At 40.1% G+C, this 15,179-nt stretch overlaps 1 protein-coding gene across 3 annotated transcripts in view; it reads left to right on the top strand.

Moving 5' to 3' along the window:
- rapgef4a (Rap guanine nucleotide exchange factor 4a) overlaps positions 1-14,391 on the top strand; it is a 122,292-nt gene extending 107,901 nt beyond the window's left edge. For all 3 annotated transcript variants that reach the window (XM_061235011.1, XM_061235013.1, XM_061235012.1), the window contains 4 exons: positions 10,700-10,787; positions 12,491-12,555; positions 12,644-12,698; positions 13,312-14,391. In XM_061235011.1, coding sequence (XP_061090995.1) covers positions 10,700-10,787; positions 12,491-12,555; positions 12,644-12,698; positions 13,312-13,439 — 336 coding nt within the window. In that variant the 3' untranslated portion in view covers positions 13,440-14,391. The remainder of the gene's footprint in view (positions 1-10,699; positions 10,788-12,490; positions 12,556-12,643; positions 12,699-13,311) is intronic.
- The last annotated feature ends 788 nt before the right edge of the window (positions 14,392-15,179 follow it).

Genomic DNA, 15,179 nt, shown 5'->3' with positions numbered 1-15,179 from the left:
TTCAATGTATTCCTCTAAAGAATCTTTATCACATATGATTATAGTAAGATATACTTTATTATAATCAATCAAAAGAATAGAGTTATACAGATTACAGTGTAAATATCATCTTTTCAGTTTGCTGATCACATGCAAGTTACATATACCCCTTTAGCTCTTTCTAATTTACCTTTCCACCATGATGTTTAAAAGTTAAGGTACACCCCTCAAATACCCATCATCCTCTTTGGCCTTAGCCTTATCCTATAGCTCCCCCTTTTGGACGTTTAAAAGAAACTATTCCTAGAATATTATATTTATCTAACTATAATAACTTCTCTACATTTTTCTACCTTATATAGTACCTTTAATGAGAAATAAAAGAAATAAAAGGAAACTTATAATGTATTACTTTTCCTACTTCTACAAGTAATATAGATTATAATTACCACTCCAGCTTGGTTATAGTTGTTCTGCGTGGCTCTTTCTTCAACAGCTCGTAGATATCTTCTGAAGCCAAATTCTAAGATCCTACCCTAAGGTCTAAAAGCTTATTCCTTATATATCTTTTTTGCATACAAAAGTGTACCTTTTTGAGAAGAAATGTCCCCAATATTTCAAGGGGGAAGACATTTATCTCTTATGTAACTTGTTTTTTAATGACCATATTCATTATTTCTGTTTTTCCAACTGTCATTTTCTCATACCTCAAAAGAAATTTCCCCAATATTTTATCTCATGTGTCCCTCTGGTTTGGGAATTTCCACCATCTTAATATACGAGTGGAAAAACACTAGCTTTTTTGGATTTTTTTAAGGAACCTATTCATCACTGGTGTCTGTTTCAATTTCACAGTCTCTCCTTGACTTCCTCCACACCTTGATCTCATGCAAGCCAGAAGTTAATGCCTGCCACCATCTCAATACACTCTTCAGGTGCCCCTTTTTGTGGCGCCTTAAGGGATCTACAAAGGACATCCAGCTAATAGCTAAGTGTAATTCGTCATTTAACTCCTCCACTGTTAGTCCTTTGAATCTATCCGATAAACTATTTGTGCTATAATCAGGACGGCCCTTGAAGCCTCTTAATCTTCTTTCGGTATTGACATCCTTTCCATTTTCCTTATCTCTCCTACATTTTTCCATCTCCTCATATTCTTTGATCTCCCAATTATCTTCATTGTTTTTCTCATCCTGTTGCTTTAACCAGGCCTTGTGCTCCTCCCCTGTAGGAGCAAGCCCACACGTGTCAACTAAGTATGTTATCACATCTACCGTCTCCTTGAATGCCAAACTCCCTGGGTCACCAATTTCCCGATCAGCTTGTTCAGCATCTTCCATGGTCATGCTAGAACACATTCTACGCATGGCGTCAGTCAGACCTTTAGCCTTGCTCTCTAAAACCCTGAATCTAAGTCCTCTGACTTCAGACTCCTCAGTATCCATATACGGTTGTACATTTATCTTGTACCATATACTTCTCCTCTTACGGGAGCTTTTACTCCTACCCCATTGGCGTGTGCGAGGGGTTAACAATGCATTCCTGCCTAACCCATCTTCTGTCAATCTCTCATCAGGCGGGCCTAGGGCCGGGTCCTCGACAAGGGTTTGCTGTTGCAGAAATGAAACCATTGCGCCAGTCGCACTGAAACAATCAGAATAATACCAAACATGAATATTATCTAAACTGACTTTGTCATGAAACATCCAGTGCTGTACACATCATTTAGTGACTGAGCAAGAGAGAGATCTGAGAGGGAGGGAGTAAGAAAGGGAGGTCGAAGGGAATAATGGGCCCAACAGGCCGTACCCTCTGAAACCTTCCCGTGCTGTAAAGGATGTTTCCCCTGTCGTAACAAGTTTTACGGCTGGAGGCCTGAGTAAACCCTGGGACAAGAGAGCTTCTCAAGAAAACAGATGCCTCCGTCTTCCCCCACAGGCTCCTGCCCGTATGGGTGCGGAGACGATGGGGGTTAATGGTGTATGCTCCTGGGGTGAAATTACTTTACAGCCACATATTGCCACAGTACCAGAGGAAGCCAACAAGCTGACCACAATGCCAGATTGTAATCATTTCCGCCTTACACAGTGGTTCATCAGGTTACTGATGTTGTACTGCTATTTTCTTGAACACAACTGTACATATGAATGATTAGCTAATTTTTCCTTTACTTATGCATGGAAATGATTAAAATATTGTCTTTCAACTTATTTTGACATTTGGAAGGTAGAATGCATTTGATGCATTTTTAAAAGTTTATTTTGTCAGACAAGAAAATCAGCAATAAGTTTGCTGCATGGAATACACCAACTCGACCATAGGTGGACAGTCTGCATGGTGTATGCGTGAAGTCGGTTGTGGCCCTTGTGAAAGGTATCGGGATCCCGTTTCTGGACGCTATTTAAAAAATGAATCAGGTGCTTGTCGGTCAGCCCAATCAAGAGTTTTGACGTAGGACAAGGGACATGGTGCGAAAGTGGAACACAGGCTGGTGCTTGAATAGGCCTTGGAAGTCTGACATAACCCGGAGCATAACCTTTGTCAATGTATGAATTTCCAGATCAAAGCATAATTTATCTTTGTAAAAAATGAATGGAAGTTTCACATAACCGTTTGTCAGTCTGTGATTTCAGATTTCAGACTGCTTAGCCAGTCAAGAAATTTAAAGCAACCACTCGAATAAATTAAGGAAATCACTGACAGGAACACCAGCAATGACAACAATAAAGATATTTATAGTGATATCCACGACTGCACGAAGTAGAAAAATGTGTCATTTATTACACTAACAGGTAATAGCCATCAGAAATGTGTGTGAATGGTAGCTGAAAATACAGCCCTGTGTGTGATGGTGTTATTGTGCTATGGGTTGCTAACCACGTAGACCACAGGTGTCAAACTCCAGTCCTGGAGGGCCGCAGTGTCTGCTGGTTTTCGGGCTGTTCCCGGCACCTGTGGTTCATTTAATTGACAGCTGATTGAAAGGCAACCACGAAAACCCACAGTCACTGCAGCTCCCTGGGAATTCAGCTTGACACCCCTGACGTAGAAGGTAGCAATTTGCTTTTTAAATGTACACGGAATTTTTCAAGATTAAAAAAACTGTATGAAAAGCATTATTTTTTCCATAAACAAACAAACGTCCAAATGCCAATATCTCAGGTGTATTGGGCCGATAAGCCTACTCACGTACATACAGTTTTAAATACTGTATTCCCTTGCTCTGGGGTGTGGTCCGAGTCGAACGTCATTGCTCTGAGTTTTTGCTACCACCAAGCTGATGGACTATCTCAACATACACCCCTTGTAGTCATGGGCTCCACTGCGTGCAAGCGTAAAAGTGGAGGGACCAGGATAGCCCTCTTTCCTATCCTGCTGTGGAAGGACAAATACAGCATTTTTTCCAGGACACCATCGATGCCATGATGGAGGCCAGAGCACTCATGTACAGATGACCTCCACTGAGGAGCACCTGACCAGGAGAATCCTGCGTGCCCTAGGAACTGGAGTCAATCCCTTCACCCAGAGTGTGGATGCTGCCCCAACCCCTATAGACCCCGCCTCTTCCCCTGTGGAGGACCCAGCCCTTTCCCTGTCAGCTTGCCTTTTGTTTCTGCAGATTCTGGAGCAGGCCACTGCTCAGCACGAGGGGGACAGCACTGTGAGATTGGCTAGATACAGAGAGTAAAGTAAAAACCCCCCCAGGACAACAGAGGAGAGCTAGTTACCAAACTGGCATTCTTGGAGGTGAAACTGGCAGCTTCCCACAATATCCCTCCCTCCATTTTTATTTTTATTTTTTACTTAGAACCATGTCCGGTTAAGTCCCTGTTCCTGAGCATAGATGCCCTCCAAGGCTGACTTTGTACACTTGTGGACAGGTCTGCCCCATTCCTGTGTTTCATTGGACTGAAAACTTAGTTCACATTATTCCCTTAGATGGATTACGTCCACTTTTCACATGTTGCTGTGAAGAAAAGGCCTAATGTCCAGCAGTTATCTCCTGAATGACCCCACAGACAAAGTGCTGGTGGGTCAATGCCCTGTCATTGGGAGCTGGCCTAAAGGGCTGCTGTCAGCAGTCCCACCCAAAGAACCCCGTCTACACAAGCCAAAGAGGATTCTGGGAATTTGGCGCCTCCACACCTAGCAGCTGAGAGATCTGAACTGCACCTTGCCACAACTGGGTCATCTGGCTTCCTGTCACTGGAGACAGAGGCCCTGCACGCTGTGTGTGATTTGGTAGACAGTTTTGCTAATGTGTTGCCTTTCAGTTCACAGAACTGCGACATTAACAGGGGAAAAGCATTGCATGTAATTCGAGAAAGTCCAGGGAACACCTTTTCCATTGCCAGTCAAAATACCCAAACACAGGAGAAAGAAAAGACAGGGAGTCACAACAGTGACGCAGAAGACTGTCCAAGAGAGTCCTTTGATGTCTCTGCACCGCAACTTATTCCAGTGTGCCCATACATTTGCTGGCCAACAGGTCATGATGGAACTTTTGAACTCTCACATGGACTAGATGTTTCAAAATGGTTCTTTTCTTGTTTGTCAATATGTGATATACAGTGGGGTGCAAAAGTTTGTTCGAAAGCAAACCTAAATGGTACAAGTCAAACATGAGACCTTTCTGCAAATTTTAAAGCAAGATTGCTTTTTATTTTCATTTTTTACTGGTTATAAATTATAAAAAAGGGAAAAAGCCCTGTACAAAAGTTTGGGAACCATTTTGGATTATTCTTTGTTGCTCATTAAAAAGATGATTACTAAGGCCCAGACCCAGGTGATTTACAGGTGACCCAGGTGGCTGTCCTGTCTGAACCATCGGTTCCTCTAAACATTTGTCCAAGGATTTCAGAATGAAGATGGTTCATTTCCACCAAGAAGGAGAAGGCTACAAAAAACTCTCGCAATGTTTCAAACTACCTATTTCCACTGTTAGAAACATTATTGGAAGATGGAAGATAAATGGAACAGTTAGGCAAGGCAAGATCTGGACAACCAAGAAAGATTTCAGATAGAATGGCCCGAGACCTGGTGAGAAATGCTCACACATCACTGCAAAAGAGCTGCAAAAAAGAGTAGCAGACACAGGTCTAGCAAGGGACAACAATACAACTTACTTTAAACAACAAAGACCTACATGGCAGAGTTGCCAGAAAGAACAACCTCAACACAGAATGAAGTATCTGAAGTATGCAAAAGAAAACATTGAGAAGCCTGAAGCCTTTTGGAACAATGTGCAACTTTTTGGCCACCACCAAAGAAGGTGTGTTTGGAGAAAAAAGGGTGAAGCCTTTGAAGAGAAGAACACCTTGCCGACTGTTAAGCATGGAGGTGGATCCACTATGCTTTTGGGCTGTGTCATAGCTGGGGGCACTGGAAATATTGTGCAAAGAATGGATTCCATGAAATAAAGAAATTCTAGAGGCTAATGTTCAAAGGTCAGTCCAGACATTGAAGTCGAAGAGGTTGGGTATTCCAGCTAGACAATGATCCAAAGCATACCTCGAAATCAACCATAAAGTACCTCCTGGAAAGACAGATAAGGGTTTTGGAATTCCCAACACAGTCCCCGTGAGTATTATTGAAAATCTGTGGAGAGATCTCAAACATGCAAGGAGGACATAGACTATTTCTGAGCTAGAGGTGTTCTGCGAGGAAGAATGGCAAAAGTGAGAATTGAAAGACTCTTAGCAGGCAACAGGAAGCGTTTATAAGCTGTTATAGTTGTAATATAGTTCTAATTAACAGGGTTCCCAAACTTTTGCACAGGGCCTTTGTCTTTTTTTCATTATTATTTTGAAAATAAAAGGTAATCTTGCTTTAAAATTTGAAGAAATATGTCATGTTTAACTATGTACCATTTAGAGGTCAGGTTTGCTTCTGTTCACTTAGATATTAATTGTAAAGGCCTTTTGACCAGGGGTGACCTAATTTTTGCACGCCACTATATACAGTATTTTTTTGTGCTAATGGAAAAAAGCTTTTAGTAGGTGCATGCGTTTTTTTTGTCGGGCAACTAGTTTCGATTATTGCCATTGAGCCCCAGGCAAAACCGTTAAATTACTTCATCAAACTTTCATTGTACACATGACTGAAGTAGCCTGCTTTGTTAATTATGTGGAATGCTGTCTGTTATGTCTCTATCACTACCCCCCCCCATCCCAAAACTATTCTGAGAGGTTATTACTTTATGACTTTGGAAGAAGAACACACCTGCCCCCCTAACCCTTCTGTGCAGCATTCCACATGCTGAATGGAACAAAGGTGAAGACATCTAACTGAAATCATTGATTGAAAATCTCAAAGTTGATACACAGATAATGGTTGAAATAAGCAATTCCAGCTTTGAGCAGAAACTAACGCAATATGATTTGGTTTTCTTACATGGAACACATGTTTCTTGAAAGTACAGGTTGCAACTGACTGTATTAAACAATTATTTGTCTACAAGTATCACCTCTATTGTTAGAAGCAGAAGGAAACTCTTCTTAGAGGTATACAAAAGCTTATACACTGAGCTTGTGTACCTCCTAGAATACTCATGTTTGGTCTCCTTAGAAAGGGACTAAAATCATGAATCTGAGGTTTGGCACTTTCTGTCATTATTATCTTTTGTGACTCTGCCTTTAAAGTTCCTTCTTTAAGGTAGTGGATGAATAAAATCTTAATCACAATTTCCTTGTGAGATGTACATTGATCTAACAGGTTGCTCTGCCTAGTACATTTCGCAATTTATTTGATAATTCTTATCAAAAGATATAAATTAACAAATTCAATTGAATACATTTATTTTACATGTAGGACAAGTAAAGGGTTTTAACAGTTGATGCAGGTATTCAGAGTGCCGAACGATAATACGAGGGTGTTAATTGTTAAAACTTCTGGATTTGGAAATGAAACATATTTCAGTTTAAACTTCACTTCCCCGACACACGTGTAGCCAATTTTTATTTATTTTTTTGCCTATTGTCATACCATTACTCCTTATTGCATTCTGCCACTTGTTAGTGGATCCAGGCACACGTTAGGCTATTTACCACAATAAGACTATAAGTTAGGCTGCTAGTTTGGATTTTGCGAACTAACATATAAACTATCATATAAAGGTAAATTACCTATAAATGTACAAGCAAACAGAGGACATCTGTCTCATCTGAGTGTATCCACTTATTGTGATTGACAAACTTTGTAAAACCTTATTAACCTCTTACCTTACCTCTTGTTAAAGATGTGTTAAACAACTTTCTTGAAGGTATATTTCTGTAAATTTTGCCAGATGCAACACAACTTGAACTGATTGTGTCCAGGTGGATGAATGAGGATAAATTACTCCTTCATTTAAGAGAAGAGCTTTTTGTTTGTGCTGTTGCAAGGATGTGACTTTTATTGGAAAATTGTGGGGTTAAGGAGTTTTTTATCGTTAATTTATAAAATTAAAATATGTCATATGCAGCTGTGGGAAGGATTTAAATAACATGCCCAAATGTAGCTAGAGAGTAGGCTAACAAGTGCTTTAAGTTTCTAATTAATCAGTCCCCCTTTCAAAAGAGATTGGGGTATTACTCATTAAATAAAGGTGAAATGAGAATAAAGAAAATCAAAGAAAAGTTTCTGGCTGCTATTATAGGACCATCCTGAAATACATTCACGCATTAATTAAAAAAGAGCATGCATGTTTGCCTTTAATTGAACAGAACTTTGTTAGAAATAGAGCATGCTGAAATTGCATTACTAAAATAAAACACGGTTACCAATATGCCCATGTTGTACATTCTGAGGTTTGAGTCTTTGATGAGCACCTATTGATGTTACCGTGGCCTGCTTTCTAATATTGAGGGGGTTATAATCCCTCTATCTCCCCATAGGTTACACACATGTGCTGGTGTATGGACGATATTAATAGCCCTTACACTGTACTTGTATATCTTCTATTTCCAGAGAAGGAGTTAAAATAGGGTGGACTCTCTCCAAACCCAATAAATACAATAGGCTAAATGACGACTTGTGCAAAGGCAAAGAATGCAAATCAATGCAAATGAGGAGGCAACTGTCGGGGCAGTGTGAACGCTTAGTCACAGGCACTCCTCAGCAGTGCCGACAAGCTTTGTGAAATACGCCCCAGTTAAGATGGCATGCCGGACATGGCAACAACAGTAATAAGCCAACAACAGGGTCCACCAAGATAAGCTTTTATAGTACGCCAACTGTTAGATTAACTTACATGAAGGACCAGCATGGAGGCGTTGAGCAGTTCAATGTATGCAAGGTATGGCTAGCCAGAATGAATCAAAAAGATTTCCAACCATCCTAATGTAAAACATGGCATGTTTCTTGTGGGGGATTTCCTACCATTTTTAACAAGGTATAATGTGTCATATCGCAGTGTTTAGGGATATTGCTGCATTAACATAGCAGAATGAATATACAGACGTGCACAATTACAGCAATTGGACTCTTTATAGATATTAACCTGTAATTGTACTGGGTAACTGGGCTAGCGGGGCTCTGGTTGACCTAATTTGGAAATAAAGTTCCATAAGTGTGATGCAGATTTGTCAGAAAGTGTTAGGTTGAGTAATCCTTTTCAGAGAGCTTTTAGAACACTTTGGAGCACTAAAAACATACTCATATATGTGAATAAAATAAGGTTAAAAGGTTAATTTTCTTTCCATTTTGTATCAAGAAAATTAGTTTTTCTGATCATTCATGCGTCTGGACAAAAATATATGCTGATGTTTTGTATTTGGGTAGATTTGGGGACACTTGAGGACAACAGGGTGCAGCTTTGGGAAAACTCATGTGGAATTTGAATGCCTGTCAATAGTTGGCATCAAATTTGTGCACAAATATAACATAGTTCTGGGTTAGTCCTTGACTTAGAAATTGAGATATTCCACTATGTTTGAGCTTCTGTTACTTTGTTTTAATAATACTCAAAGTAATTCTGACTCCAAAGGTTTACCTTTCTGAAGACACAGGGATTATGCCTGTAGTGAAAAGGGTTCAGGAATAGTAACCATTTAATTTTGGATATGTGATTTTCAAGCTTATGTTAAGTTAAGGGGTTAAAGGTTTTAATTTGGCAACTTTATCAGGTAGTGCTGTAGAGCTTTTTTGTTACAGAGAATAAAGTCATATCCCCTGCTGGACTACAGCAAGACAAGCAAGCACTGGCTTCACAGTCAAGGAAGGTTAGGCGTTTCTTTTTACTTCTGAATCAGGTTAAATCTGTCTATATGTTTCCTGTGTGTCTGTAGATTTTTTCTGGCTGTCACAAGTATCCAATTCATTTCCATTTGCGCTGCGTTTACCAATGGTGTCCAAAATGGTTGGTAGTAGTGGTGGCTGGTATAAATGGGCTAACAGGGTTAAGCGCTCCCTATCTTTTGAAGAAAAAATTGTGAAAATACTTTTAAAAAATGACCCTTGTGTAGGTCTCCTTTGTGATCGTATTTCATGTCAATAAAGGAATTGAAGCAATTTTGTTTGAAGTATGGAGAAACCAAGAACAACAGCACCGTCTAATAGTCATAAGGAAAACATAGGGTATGTCCAATATTTTAGCTACAGGGCTACTTGTTCTCAGCCCCTGGTGAGCATATTACAGTGTCAAGTGTGTGACATGCTTTACATATAAATACACGCCCCCTCAATTTGTTATCCAGTCAAGGCTTGTGAATAGTGGCAAATTAATGAAATGGCAGACACAAATATGAACAAGGTGGACTATATATTTTGCTTATCATCTATGATGTATTTGGAGGAAAAACTCATAATAAAGAGACCAAACAATATACAGCTTAGACAGCAGGACAAACAACTAAATCTTTTGTGTTTCTTGGTTTGAACAATAATAGTGAGCGTAGCTAAGAATGTACTTTTCTGCTTTCCATCTTTGCTTTTTGGAGTAGACACAGCATGGACATTACAGATTTGAAACATTTATTGGAGAAAATCTGTCAATGCAGGGTAAAGCTAACATAGCCTGTTAGCTTGATGAAGATAGCTAATTGTAACTCTGTACAGAGACATAATGAACTTGTTTAGAAAAATGCACTCACTGTCCAAAATCGTGGATTGTATTAAATTGAAGTTTTCTGTGTGATGAGTAGGATGAAACTACCACATCATTAGACCAGGGCATGTTTTTGGACTTGACTGACCAGTTCTCCTTTTTTAGATAGCCAGTTAGCCAATCACTTGTCACTAAGTTACACGTCAGAGACACGTCAAAATGAGCTGCTTGACTGTATGTGAAGAAACGGCAACATTTGCGGCTTTGCAAACTGATTAGATAACAGCGTTAGCCAGTGTGTAATTGTGCTTAGGTAGGCTACATTACTGACGGTTCAGTTATAGAGATTTCTCTTTAGTGCACCTACTATAGCAATGCTTGTTTTCGTAGTTTTAGTGCTAACAGAGTCGGGGCCTCTATTGTCGTCCTGTAGCTCCACTGGTAGTGCACGGCACAAACACTGCCAAGGTTATGGATTGAATTCCCACTCACTGATGCCAGCCATACTGAAAAGTATATGTGCTCATGGTATTGTAAGGTGCTTTGGATGAAAGCATTAATCAAGTGGTGTATTTGAATGGCATATTTTCAAATTCAGTAGTGGAGTGTGAGCTATTGATAGTCAATCCAGTGTCACCAATACCCGCCACTGTCTTCAGCAGCATAATAAATCACACTATCGACCTATTCCGCTAGGATCCATCCAGGAACCACCGGGCATACCGCTTCACAGTGGCCAAGCTGGACGCACCCATCATCCCCTTCATGCCCCTACTCATCAAAGGTAAGGGAGGACTCCACATACCTCAGCTCTGTAGTCTCTAACATTGAAGCTGAAATGTTCCAATTTACAGCATCTTGTGAAGGTGCAATCTAATAACAATACCATGCCATTTTATGTTCTATCCATGGGCATGCCCCTTCATTAATATTTAAAACTATAATAATTACTGGAAACTACAATACCAGTGACCAGGCCTCTACCAGCGAGGACCTCCACCTTGGCTTTCATGGAGGCTTTCAGGGTCCACCTGGGCAGGACGGATACAGTTGCACTTCTCACAAATTCTATATTGCAGTGTTTTCATATTGCTGTCCTGATTACTCATGCAGTTCCTTCCTGAATCCCATGTCAACAAACACCATTTTGACCACAAGGATATCTGTCAGTTTCAGAATTATTGTCGCTCTTGATAAAAACGAAGAAAAAAGGCTGGGTATAATAAACAACACCGATAATAATATACAGTGCAGTCTGTAAGTATTTGGACAGTGGTGTGATTTCTACTCCTTTGGCATGACTTAAGATCAAAGGCATAATTAATTCAACAAAGTACCAGGAAATCTAACATACATGTTCTGCAATGGCCCTCTCAATCCCCAGACTTAAATCCTATCAGAGACTTCTGAGCTGAAGAAAGTAGTCCATAAGTGCAAAACCCAAGGATATCAATGATCTTGAGAAGTTCTGCATGGAGGACTGGTCAAAAGCCCCTCCAAATGGGTGCACAAAGTATTAAACCATTACATTTTAATACTAAAGTATTACGTTTTTGATGAAATACATTTTTTATTTGAAAAATGTTAATACTTTGCTTGATTCCATTGAATCACTAATAAAGCACACTACTTCACACATATTGGAAAATAAAGGTTATATCAATAATGGTATTATTATTTTGTCTACAGTATTTTTTGTGCATATTCATCAAGGGTGGCAATAATTCTCGTCTATCTAAATCACTCATCAATGCTGGATAAAATACAGTCTGAACCAGTGCTGACTGTGGATGCATAGGCTAACGGTCCATAGCATTGCCCATGAACACGGGTTTAACACGGTATCACTTCCCTCAACACAGTGTAGCCGTGACCCTGATCTAGGGGCAAAACTGGCTCAGGTGGTAAGAGCAGTTGTCTGGCAGACGGAGGGTTGGGCAAAGTGTCCCTGGGCAAGGCACCTAACCTCCAAATGCTCCTGACAAGCTGGTTGGTGCCTTGCATGGCAGCCAATCACCGATGGTGTGCAAGTGTGTGTATGAATGGGTGAATGGGCCAGTAGCATACAGGGGTCCAAAAGGCCAACTGCCTGCATGCTTTTCAGGGGTGCATCCTCCCAAATCGATTAAATAGTTTGGCCATTCCGGCCATAGCCATGTTTTCCCAAAAAAGGATTGACTAATAAAATTTTGATGACAGTAACGTGCGCCCTTCTCGATAATTGTCAGACAAGAAATAATGCCAGAGGAACTTAAACCCAGCTAATAGAGGACTAAATAGGTGCTCCAAAGCCAGGACAGTCTAAATACATTCAGAAAGATCATTACTGTCCTGGGGAATAAGGAGAACACTCAAAACTAAGAAAAACAACACATTGAAACAGGGTAACAGACTTTTCAGTCCTTCTGTGTAGGTCATTATGTCCTATGTTACCCCGTCTATACTACTTCATGTGAAACATAATGTATATTCATTATATCTTTTCAGACATGACGTTCACTCATGAAGGCAACAAAACATTTACAGACAGTTTGGTCAATTTTGAAAAAATGGTAAGTAGGCACTGCACATTTTTATGGCGGTTTCTGTTGTGCATGGTGGTTTTGTTTCTGTACATGAGATCCTGTAATTTCTTTTCAGAGGATGATTGCCAACACAGTGAGGATAGTGAGATACTGCCGAAGCCAGCCATTCAGTGAGTCTGTGCCCATTTTTGTCTCTCCCAGTTTGCTGGTCCTATAGAAATCTGTGTGTTAAACCATGTAGCACAACACAACATGAATCCCACTTCACTTTTGAATACCAGGAGCTTCATGTCTTGTATTTGTCATTTTCCTTTTTCTTGTTTTATTTATGTCAGGGAGGCGGATGTATTGGACGCCAACTTGAACTTCCTGTTTTCTATGCCACTTAAATATGAATGGAGTATTATAGTTTGCATATCAGATTTAGTGCTGTTTAGCCTATGATAATGATGATGTGATTATAGAAGGCTGGGTAGCTATATCCTATCGTAGCTTTTTTGCTCTCTGCTTTTTAAGTTTTCATATTTTTTGCTTTTATTCAGACAGGGAGAAAGCAGAGAGATTAACAGATAGAGACGAGATCTCACCTCAGATAGTTCCATGGCAGGGGATCAAACACCTCAGAAAGCTGTGTGATTTTCAGTGTCGGGGTTTAATTCGGCTGACCTATGGACTGCACCACACATCTCGCTGCCCAGCGGCAGCCTTGTGTCCTGGACCTGGAAGGTTGTAGTCCTGCCGGTATTTTAGGTCTCCCCAATCTTCCTCTTTCTCCCTTCTCAGGTCCAGATACATCCCAAGCCAATAAGAATCACCAAGACGTGCGGAGCTACGTGCGACAGCTGAATGTGATCGACAACCAGAGGACCCTTTCCCAGCTCTCCCATAGACTGGAGCCCCGCCGGACCTGAGCCGCTGCCCAGTGAACCACACAATACTACTCATGCTGCTGCTCTACTGCCAAACATAACCATGCTTGATGTGTAACTTGTGTCATACTGTATCAACCCCCATTCATGCACCCAGGCTGCCCTGCCCATAGGAAAGCAGATCTGAGATCTCCTTCTATAACTCCTTTACTCAAAGGATATAGTGTTTCTCATGCCTGTTTTCAGTAGCATTCCCCTTTGCCCTTTCTTTTTTGTTTTGTATTTTTCTTTACATTATCTCTGCCAATGTACCTCCAATGTTCCACCATCGCTACTCTTGTGGTTTTAAATGCTGTTTAGTTCTGTCAGAACGTTCCTGCTTAGATGTGCAATTTACAGAAGTTTTGCAAGAATAAAAGATGAACGTTATTTACCACCCCCACCTCCACTCCCTCCAAACTGGTTCAAACATGTTTTAAAAGGTGTGTACAGAGCTGTACAGACTGAGAAGAGAAACGTGAAACATGTTCTGAACTTTTTTTGGGAGCTACTGTCATTCATGAAGACACAGATAGATACTGCCACAGGGGAGATTTTGTTTCATTACATTATTTGCCATTGGTATTTAGTGAGAATACTCCAGGAAATAGTAATAAACTGAAGATGTTAATATTCTTTCTATTCGCCTTTTAAAGGTTCATCCAATACTCATTTATTGACCCTTTGTTTTATGAATGGGCACCATCCTTTTTTCATCTTGGCATTCAGCTCTGTCCACGTGGTTTTGTAAATTAGTTTATTCATATTTTGGTTTGTGTGGCTGTTGTCATATGGTGAAAATGGCATTTATTTATTTATTTTGACCTCAGCATGCACAGATTAGAGAAAAACTTGAGAGCGGCTCCTTGTCAATGAGTCTGTGAGGTGTAGTGTCTATAGACTTTGTATTTTATGTTCATTCTGTAAATATTATGTATTAAATGTATTTGCTGAAGACTGCATTGTTTTATTTTTTAAGACAATTATTTTCAACAATTCTTATTTGAAAATATGTTTACACATTTTCACCCAAATTTACAATGCCCAATCACAACAGAATAGCTGGAACATCCTCTGTCAAATCAGGAAGACTGCACACTAGTATATGAATCCTCCAAAGTGTGTGGGTAACCACTTATTCTGCTCTGAAAGCATCCCAGAGGAGTCACTGGTGCTTGATTAGATAGAGGATACTCTGCTGACCAAGCCCCTCCCTTACCTGGACAATGCTGGCCAACCCCTCAGAACTCCCAGATTTGGTCAGGGATAAACAGTGCAGGTCTGTTCTGCACACAAGATACAGCATTAACTGCATTTATTTTTTCCATGAAGGTACACTAGCTCAAGTCCAATAGGTCACTAGTAAATTAACTTGTTCCCTTTATTCCTCCGTTGACACATTACTGTAGCTGCAGTGGCATGTTGATTTTTACTGGCATGCTTATGAAACTAATGTAATTTGGTCTGGATAAGAATGGCTGCTAAATAACTCAGTAAAACATAAGGTTTTATTATGTAGCCACACTCATAGCTATGTTAGGATTTCTGCTTTACAGCATAATCAACACTAAATCAAAACGCATGGTTGCACTACAGAGCTTCAACCTACGAGTATTAGTTTCTAACTTGCTGCCATTATCAAATGCCTTTATAGAAACATGTATAAATGGCCCATGGCAACAATGAACCAAGCAAATGGCAGTACTGCATTATAAAAATCTGTGTTACACATTTCCATATGGT

The sequence above is a fragment of the Conger conger genome, chromosome 3, assembly GCF_963514075.1.
Source record: "Conger conger chromosome 3, fConCon1.1, whole genome shotgun sequence".
Lineage (NCBI taxonomy): Eukaryota > Metazoa > Chordata > Actinopteri > Anguilliformes > Congridae > Conger > Conger conger.
The sequence above is the reverse complement of the archived record's forward strand: the minus strand, read 5'-3'. Positions and strand labels throughout refer to the sequence as shown.